Source organism: Chiloscyllium plagiosum, chromosome 3 (genome assembly GCF_004010195.1).
Source record: "Chiloscyllium plagiosum isolate BGI_BamShark_2017 chromosome 3, ASM401019v2, whole genome shotgun sequence".
NCBI lineage: Eukaryota > Metazoa > Chordata > Chondrichthyes > Orectolobiformes > Hemiscylliidae > Chiloscyllium > Chiloscyllium plagiosum.
The window spans coordinates 100,862,189-100,872,538 of record NC_057712.1 but is presented as its reverse complement, the minus strand read 5'-3'; the positions used below and the strand labels follow the sequence as shown (position 1 = coordinate 100,872,538).

The 10,350-nt window shown below is 41.7% G+C and overlaps 1 protein-coding gene across 3 annotated transcripts in view; it reads left to right on the top strand.

The window, feature by feature from the left end:
• bckdhb (branched chain keto acid dehydrogenase E1 subunit beta) overlaps positions 1-10,350 on the top strand; it is a 284,897-nt gene that overhangs the window by 21,289 nt on the left and 253,258 nt on the right. For 2 of the 3 annotated variants that reach the window (XM_043686954.1, XM_043686956.1), the window contains exon 3: positions 5,615-5,683. The exons of the other annotated variant lie outside the window; for it this stretch is intronic. In XM_043686954.1, the coding sequence (XP_043542889.1) occupies positions 5,615-5,683 (69 nt within the window). The remainder of the gene's footprint in view (positions 1-5,614; positions 5,684-10,350) is intronic. 3 annotated transcript variants of the gene reach the window in all.

The window sequence follows — 10,350 nt, the reverse complement described above, 5'->3', positions numbered from 1 at the left end:
AACATAGACTCCAAGATCCCTCTGTTCCTCCACCTTACTAAGAACCCTACTGTTAACCCTGTATTCCGCATTCTTATTTGTCCTTCCAAAATGGACAACCTCACACTTGACATGGTTGAACTCCATCTGCCACTCCTCAGCCCAGCTCTGCATCATATCTAAGTCCCTTTGCAGCCGACAACAGCCCTCCTCACTATCCACAACTCCACCAATCTTCGTATCGTCTGCAAATTTACTGACCCACCCTTCGACTCCCTCTTCCAAGTCATTAATAAAAATTACAAACAGCAGAGGACCCAGAACTGATCCCTGAGGAACTCCACTTGTAACTGGGCTCCAGGCTGAATATTTACCATCTACCACTACTCTCAGACTTCCTCCGTTTAGCCAGTTCTCTATCCAATTGGCCAAACTTCCCACTATCCCATGCCTCCTGACTTTCCGCATAAGCCTACCATGGGGAACTTTATCAAATGCCTTACTAAAATCCATGTACAATACATCCACTGCTCTACCCTCATCCATATGCTTGGTCCCCTCCTCAAAGAATTCAATAAGACTTGTAAGGCAAGACCTACCCCTCACAAATCCGTGCTGGCTGTCCCTAATCAAGCAGTGTCTTTCCAGATATTCATAAATCCTATCCCTCAGTACCCTTTCCATTACTTTGCCTACCACCGAAGTAAGACTAACTGGCCAGCAATTCCCGGGGTTATCCCTATTCCCTTTTTTGACGGGGTCACAACGTTCGCCACTCTCCAGTCCCCTGGCACCACCCCCATTGACAGTGAAGACGAAAAGATCATTGCCAACGGTTCTGCAATTTCCTCTGTTGCCTCCCACATAATCCTAGGATATATCCCGTCAGGCCCGGGTGACTTGTCTATCCTCATGTTTTTCAAAATGCCCAACACATCTTCCTTCCTAAAAAGTATCTCCTCTAGCTTACCAGTCCATTTCATACTCTCCTCTTCAACAATACGGTCCCTCTCATTTGTAAATACTGAAGAAAAGTACTCATTCAAGACCTCTCCTATCTCTTCCGACTCAATACACAGTCTCCCCTTACTGTCCTTGATTGGACCTACCCTCATTCTCGTCATTCTCATGTTTCTCACATATACATAAAAGGCCTTGGGATTATCCTTGATCCTGCCCGCCAAAGATTTTTCATGCCCTCTCTTAGCTCTCCTAACCCCTTTATGGATGTTATGGAGATAAGGCAGGAACAGGATACTGATTCAGGATGATCAGCCATGATCATATTGAATGGTGGTGCAGGCTCGAAGGGCAGAATGGCCTACTCCTGCACCTATTGTCTATTGTATATTGTCTAACCTCTTCACACGTCACTGACTCAGGCTGAACTAGTCTATTTGCATTTTCAGAGTGTGTATCTTGTTAGCTATTTCTGACAAAATTTTAGTGATGATGGAAGTTGCTAGTATTGGAAATCATTGAAAAATTAACAAGATTTTACAGTCATAAAGTAAGTCTACAATCATTGTTGAAACGTTACAAAAATGTAGCAGCTAATTAGCAAACAATATAGATTCCTCAAATATCAATAAAGACCAGATAATCTGCTTAGTGAAATTGATTTGAGAGAAAATTGTGCATTGTGTTGTGATCCCAAAATAAGGTCTTTATTCAAAAGACCAAACATTTTATGGAAGGGAAAAATATATTAAGTTATACTATACAAGAAATAGTGGAATTACAGATGTTATAAAAAAAACTTATTCTTTTCAACTCCAGCAATAATGTTGCAGATAACCAGACTTCCATGAACAATCACATCTATCTTTATGCTAAAATTTCTTGTTCATCTGGCTCAGTTAAAATTGGTTTCCTTTTCAGTCCCATTTGCTAGCACCCGGCCCATATCCCTCCAGACCCTTCCTATTCATGTACCCATCCAAAATGCCTTTTAAATTTTGCAATTGTAACAGCCTCCACCACTTCCTCTGGCAGCCATTCCATACACGTACCACTCTCTATGTGAAAAAGGTACCTCTTAGGTCCTTTTTATATTTTTCCCTTCTCACCTAAACCTATGCCCTCTAGTTCTGGACTCCCTATTTATCCTATTTATGCCCCTCATAATTTTGTAAACCTCTATAAGGTCACCCCTCAGCCTCCGACGCTTCAGGGAAAACAGCCCCAGCCTGTTCAGCCTCTCCCCATAGCTCAAATCCTCCAAATCTGACAACATCCTTGTAAATCTTTTCTGAACCCTTTCAAATTTCATAACATCTTTCCGGCAGGAAAGAGACCAGAATTGCGCGCAATATTCCAACAGTGGCCTAATGAATGTCTTGTATAGTCGCAACATGACCTCCCAACTCCTGTACTCAATACTCTGACCAATAAAAGAAAGCATACAAAATGTCACCTTCACTATCCTATTTACCTGCGAATCCACTTTCAAGGAGCTATGAACTTGCACTCCAAGGTCTCTTTGTTCAGCAACACTCCCTAGGACCTTACCATTAAGTGTATAAGTCCTGCTAAGATTTGCTTTCCCAAAATGCAGCACCTCACATTTATCTGCCACTTCTCTGCCCATTTGCTCATCTGGTCAAGATCCTGTTGTAATCTGAGGTAATCTTCTTCTCTCTCCACTCCACCTCCAATTTTGGTGTAATCTGCAAACTTACTAACTATACCTCTCATGCTCACATCCAAATCATTTATGTAGATAACCAAAAGTAGAGGATCCATCACCGATCCTTGTGGCACTCCATTGGTCACAGGCCTCCAATCTGAAAAACAACCGTCCATCACCACCCTCTGTCTTCTACCTTTGAGCCAGTTCTGTATCCAAATGGCTAGTTCTCCCTGTATTTCATGAAGTATAACCTTGCTAATCAGTCTCCCATGTGGAACCTTGTTGAACGCCTTACTGAAGTCCATATAGATCACATCGACCTCTCTGCACTCATCAATCCTCTTTGTTACTTCCTCAAAAAACTCACTCAAGTTTTTGAGACATGATTTCCCGCGCACAAAGCCATGTTGACTATCCCTAATCAATCCTTGCTTTTCCAAATACCTGTAAATTCTGTCCCTCAAGATTTTCTCCAACAACGTGCCCACCACCGACGTCAGGCTCACTGGTCTATAGTTCCCTGGCTTGTCCTTACTACCCTTCTTAAAGAGTGGCACCACATTAGCCAACCTCCAGTCATCCGGCACCTCACCTGTGACTACCAATGATACAAATATCTCAGCAAGAGGCCCAGCAATCACTTTCCTAGCTTCCCACAGAGTTCTCGGGTACACCTGATCAGGTCCTGGGGATTTATCCACCTTTGTGTTTCAAGACATTCAGCACTTCTTCCTCTGTAACGTGGACATTTTACATGGTGTCATCATCTATTTTCCTGCTTTCTATATCTTCCATATCCTTTTCCACATTAAATATTGATGCAAAATACTCGTTTAGTATCTCCCCCATTTTCTGTGGCTCTACACAAAAGCCGCCTTGCTGATCTTTGAGGGGCCATATTCTCTAGGAGAAAGTGAGGACCGCAGATGCTGGAGATCAGAGCTCTCCACCGCATCTCCTCCACTTCCCGCTCCTCCGCCCTTGAGCCCCGCCCCTCCAATCGCCACCAGGACAGAACCCCACTGGTCCTCACCTACCACCTCACCAACCTCCATATACATCATATCATCCGTCATCATTTCCGCCACCTCCAAACGGACCCCACCATATATTTCCCTCCCCTCCCTATCAGCATTCCGAAAAGACCACTCCCTCCGTAACTCCCTTGTCAGGTCCACACCCCCACCAACCCAACCTCCACTCCCGGCACCTTCCCCTGCTACCGCAAGAAATGTAAAACTTGCGCCCACACCTCCCCCCTTACTTCCCTCCAAGGCCCCAAGGGATCCTTCCATATCCCCAACAAATTCACCTGCACCTCCACACACATCATTTACTGCATCCGCTGCACCCAATGTGGCCTCCTCTATATTGGGGAGACAGGCCGCCTACATGCGGAACGTTTCAGAGAACGCCTCTGGGACACCCGGACAAACCAACCTAACCACCCCATGGCTCAACACTTCAACTCCCCTTCCCACTCCACAAAGGACATGCAGGTCCTTGGACTCCTCCATCGCCAGACCATAGCAACACGTCGGCTGGAGGAAGAGCGCCTCATCTTCTGCCTAGGAACTCTCCAACCACAAGGAATGAACTCAGATTTCTCCAGTTTCCTCATTTCCCCTCCCCCACCTTGTCTCAGTCCCAACCCTCAAACTCAGTACCACTTTCCTAACCTGCAATCTTCTTCCTGACCTCTCCGCCCCCACTCCCACTCCGGCCTATTACCTTCACTTAACCTCCTTCCATCTATCGTATTTCCAATGCCCCTCCCCCAAGTCCCTCCTCTCTACCTTTTATCTTAGCTTGCTTGACCCACACTCCTCATTCCTGAAGAAGGGCTCGTGCCCGAAATGTCGATTCTCCTGCTCCTTGGATGCTGCCTGACATGCTGCGCTTTTCCAGCAACACATTTTCAGGGCCATATTCTCTCTCTAGTTATCCTTTTGTCCTTAATGCATTTGTGAAAACTCTTTGGATTCTCCTTAATTCTATTTGCCAAAGCTATCTCACATTCCCTTTTTGCCCTCCTGATTTCTCTCTTAAGTATACTCCTACTTCCTTTATACTCTTCTAAGGATTCACTCGATCTATCCTGTCTGTACCTTACATATGCTTCCTTCTTTTTCTTAACCAAACCCTCAGTTTTTTTAGGAGAAAGTGAGGGCTGCAGATGCTGGAGATGAGAGCTGAAAATGTGTTGCTGGAAAAGCACTTATGCCCGAAATGTCGATTCTCCTGTTCCTTGGATGCTGCCTGACCTGCTGCGCTTTTCCAGCAACACATGTTCACCTCAATTTTGTTAGTCATCCAGCATTCCCTATATTTACCAGCCTTTCCGTTCAGCCTAACAGGAATATACTTTCTTTGGATTCTCGTTATCTCATTTCTGAAGGCTTCCCATTTTCCAGCTGTCCCTTTACCTGTGAACCATTTTAACTTGCATTTATAATTTTGTGACCTTTTTTATAAAAGAAAGTCAGACCTTCATAGAACTGAAATTAAATACTGTTCAGTTACTCCAGAAACTAAATAATGATACATTATGAACCTTCATCACCGTTAGAATAGAGCTCCCCTCCCTATACTTTTTGACATGTATTTTTGAATCTTTTACAACTGTTTTGTTGAAGCTTGCATCTGAAAATCAACATCTCCCCCTACTGTATTATTATGTTAGCTGCAATTTTGACTGGAGTAGTACTTGAATCTACTACTTTCTGACTTAGACAAGAGTGCTACTGCTCAACCAGGAATTGGGCAGTATCAGAACATAATATATGTGTATACATTTCATAAGCACAAACAGAAAAGTGTCTGAAAGATATAATTAGATGAGGCATCTCATTTATTGGAGAGCAAGTCCTATGTGCATTGATTCAACTTTGAATCACTTTACCGATATTTGTGGTTTTGTTTTCATTTGTCCAAACCTTTTTCATAATTTTGCATATATTATTGAGCATTACATCTTTAACAAATTTTTAATTGCTTTTAAAGTGATCTTTGGAGAAGACGTTGCCTTTGGTGGAGTTTTTCGGTGTACAGTTGGACTCAGGGATAAATATGGTAAGTTATGAGCTTTCTATATTACAGTAAGTCTTTGTTCAGTTTTGATTTGCTTTAATATTGTACCTTGGTTGGAAGTGTGTTCTTCAGCTGCTCTGCTCCCATTTTGAACTCTCACTGAACTTCTGAGGTTTGTCTGGTCGCAGAAAGTGGTGTAGATAGACCTGGGAATTGAATTGCTAACTGCAACAGCACCTTTCTGCTACTAGAAGAAGGCTAGCATATTTAAAATTACTGCACTTGTTAAAATATTTTGTACTGCATATTGGTGCATTTTATTACGCAAGTTTTATCGGCAAGGAAGGAACATTGCTGCACATGTAATTCAACTACTGCATTGATTTTTCTAGGTGAGAACTGTTTGAAGGAACCTAATTCTGGATTTATCATTGATTCCTTCAAGCTGATTCACTTTAAAAACATGATTTTCAGGAACCCAAATACTTTAACTGAGGGCATAAGTTGTTAACATCTCTAGTAACCCATTAAGGAATTCAGCTAACATCACAGCTACAAAAAAGACTGTTGCTCCATTTGAATCATCATTAATGATAATACATTTTCTAACATTCAGAGTTAGAATTATTTGAGCAAACTTGATAGGAATAGTTGATGGACTAAATTACAGTACTATGGAAGAAGTTTTGAGTTCCAATCCTATTAATGATTTACCTGGCCATATCTTTGTCTGCATGGAGATAATTTACTTTTGAAATGGCGGGTTGTCATTGATTGGCAATTTAGACCTGAATCAGTAGTCTGTGCTTGAATAAAAGAACCTGGACCTTTGTTGAATTCCTTCTTCCTGTTCTTCTCTTGTGAGCTCCCTTTTCTGCTCATCAAACTTTTTCTAGTCTGGATTGTTGACTGGGCCACCTTATAGATGACCTTGGATTAACAGCTGTACAAAGAGCTGATTTCCTTCTCAGTCTGTTGTCCCTGTGCTGACGGGGTCTACGTTGACTTGGTTCAGTCTTCTCCATTGGAACAATCAAGCAGTTAGCATCTGTGTTCCACTGGCCTGTTCATGTAGTTGAAAGCTCACCTGCATATTTATTGTGTAACTCTATTTAATTTGATTCACGTTTTAAATGGGATGCACAATATGTGATTGATGTAAGGCTTTGCATTAGATTCGGATTGATTTTTCAATTCAGAAGTCAAATAACAAAATTTAATTGAAAGGACTTGAAGTGACAGTCAGTTTATCACTTATGTGTCAAAATATTGTGGATCTGATTGTTATTTTGCATTTAGTTTGTTAGGGTGCATTTAGTTTGTTAGGACCATTGAATATCTGAAATTTACAGAAGTAATGCTAGATCCATAATTCACTAGTTCGATTGACCTTCAGTATAATGATAATTACACTTCAAAAGTAGTTGATTAGTTATTGGTTTTGGATACTCTGAAGTTGTGATGGAAGCTGTATAATTCAAGTTTATTCCTAACTACTTGTGAATTTATTGCCAGTGAGAAGAAAATTTAGTCCACACTTATCCACATTTATTGAATAGTCAGAAATGCAGACATTTGGAAATTTCTACTCAGAAAAGGATTTCAGGAGAGAGACTTGCAGCTTGCAGATTCCCTAGGCAATCATTAGTATAGAGGTCCCCTGATCTTTTCAAAGCCAGGTTTTCCAGTAAAGACAAAGAACCACATAAATAATATTCCCAACAATAGCTTAGTAGCAGAAACAAGTAAGCCAAGTTTATGAAGTAACAAGTGAGGAACTAGTTTATTGCAAATTAAAGTTACTTGACCATAGATGTAAAAACATTATTAACAAAAGGTTTTAAACTGCTCAAATATATGGAACTACCCTTCAGGAAAACTAACATACACGTTCACGCACAGTAACATGCATGCACATCTTGACACCTACACATGTGCATGCTCCCACCCTCTCCAAGTCTAGTTTGAAAAATATAAACATACAGTATTACAGAGTGTTTCCTTAAAGTTATTTTGGCCAAGCATAGTTAAATTCGGGGAAAGTAACCAGTTACTGATTTGTCCAAATGTTGCTCTGTAATTAGTCATTTTAGACTGGACTGTCTTTTGGACCAGTTATGGCTAGCTGAATTATTTTCAGGAGACAGTACACTTGATTTGGAATTCTCCCTTAAGTATCTTATAGTGAATAAATCTTCCAATAGGTTTTTGACTGTCTCATGAGAGAGAACTAGATTGTTGTTCCAGGCAAGTTATCTCTGTCTGTGTTCAAAATCTAATAGCTTTATTATATTCCAAAACTGATGAATATGACCTCTGTCTGAAAGTATTGTACACTTCGTGACTCCTGTTGAGCAACTTGCCTTCTTTGAAAATGCAACAATTTTGCCATTGCAGTGAGTCTCCTTTAAGTGTTCTTTCAAAACAATTGAACATTTAAATATATGTCCAGTCAATGGTATCCTAAATTAATATTTCAGATAACACCTCTTGTGGTTAAGGGCTGACTTCCTGAGGTATGTAAAACGTTAAGTGATGTAAATGATTGCTTCTAGGTCGATTAGTCAATAGAGTCAAAAGCTGTGGTGCTGGAAAAGCACAGCAGGTCAGGCAGCTTCCGAGGAACAGGAGAGTCGACATTTTGAGTATAAGCCATTCATCGGGAATGTGGTAGAGGTGTGGAAGTGGGCTGAGAGATAAATAGGAGAGTGGGGATGAGGGAAAGGTAGCTGGGAAGGCGATAGGCAGATGCAAGTGGAGGGCTGATAGTGGTAGATTGGAGGGGAGGGTGGAACAATTAGGTGGGAAGACAGGTGGACAGGTAGGGCAATTCAAGTGGGTGGCAAAGTCCCACCTTCACATTGAGAAAATCCCCCATTGTATTGTGTGGCACTATCACCATACTAAATGGGACAGACTTTGAGCAAATAAAACAACTCAAGACCAGGGAACCCACGAGGTTCTATGGCCCTTCAAAGGCATATTATACTCCAAAAAACTCTGCAACCTATGGCCCGCATATCTCCCACTGAGCCATTACCATTATGCCAGGGGATCAACCCTGGTTCAATGGAGACTATAGGAGGGTATGCCAGGAGCAGCACCAGGCATACTTAAAAATGAGGTGTCACCTTGGTGAAACTATCAAACAGCATAAGCATCAAGTGATAGAGAGAACGAAGTGATCTGCGGATCTGTTATATCCATTCGTGAATGAATGATGGACAATTAAACAATGCACTGGAGGAGGAAGCACCACAAATATCCTTATCCTCAGTAATGGAAGAGCCCAACACATCAATGCAAAAGATAAGGCTGAAGTATTTGCAGCAATCTTCAGCTAGAAGTATCAAGTGGATAATATATATTGGCCTTCTCCATTGGTCCCCAGCATTACAGATATCAGTCTTCAGCCAATTCGATTCTCTCCATGTGACATCAAGAAATGGTTGGAGACACTGGATACTACAAAGACTATGGGCCCGATAACATTCCAGCAATAGTACTGAAGAATGGTGTTCCAGAACTTGCTACTCCTATGGTCAATATCTTCCAGTACAGTTACAACACTAACATCTACCCAACAATGTGGAAAATTGCCCAGATATGTCCTAAACACAAAAAGCAGGACCATCCAACCCAGTCAATTACTGCCCTTTCTATCTACTCTCAATTATCAGTACAGTGACGGTAGGTATCATCAACAGTGCTATCAAACAGCACCTGCTCAGCCAAAACCTGCTCAGTAATACCCAGTTTGGGTTCCGCCAGGGCCAATCAGCCCCTGACCTCATCACAGCCTTAGTTTAAACATGGCCAATAGAGCTAAATTGCAGATGTGAGGGCAGAATGACAGCCTTTGACATCAAGGAACCCTAGCTATACTGAAATCAATGGGAATTAAAGGAAAACTCACCACTGGTTGGAGTCACATCCGGCATATAAAAAGATGGTTGTGGCTGTTGGTGGTTAGTCATCTCAGCTCCAGGACATCTCTGCAAGAGTTTCTGGAGTTAGTGTCTGAGATCCATTCATCTTCAGCTGTTTTGTCAATGATCTTCCATCCATCGTAATGTCAGAAGTGGGAATGTTTGCCGATGATTTCGCAATGTTCAACATTATTCGCAACTGTGTATTGTGGTGTCCTCTCTGTTGTGTGTTAGTTTGGCCAAATTATTCGCAACTCTTCAGATACTAAAGCAGTCCATGTCTAAATGCAGCAAGATCTGGACAATATCCAGGCTTGGACTGAAATGTGGCATGTAACATTGAGAAGGATTGTAGCCTTACACATCTGCTACAGGAAATACGGAAAAGCGCTTGATCACAGAGGGTGGGGTGGGAGGGTGGCATTTGCTCAGAAGAATTAAGGACATCTGTTCTTAGTGTCAATGGTATAAATAAGGTGAAAACATTTGGTCACTTGTGGAATGTGTGGCAGTACTTCCTTCTTTCCCCGAGGGCTGGAAGCTGCGCATATTTCACAGTGGGATGTTGGATTACTGAGTTTCTGGTTTATATTGAAGACCCTTAACGAAACTCATACTCAGTAGGAAAATGACATGTAATTTAATAAGCTGAGTGGAATATTCAAGTAATAGAACGATCCTGTTACATTTTCATGTGTACCACACTGAACAGATTTGAATTTATGAAGCTTGGCTCACTAATCTTAACTGTTCTGGAATGTGAATGTCTCATTACCCTTA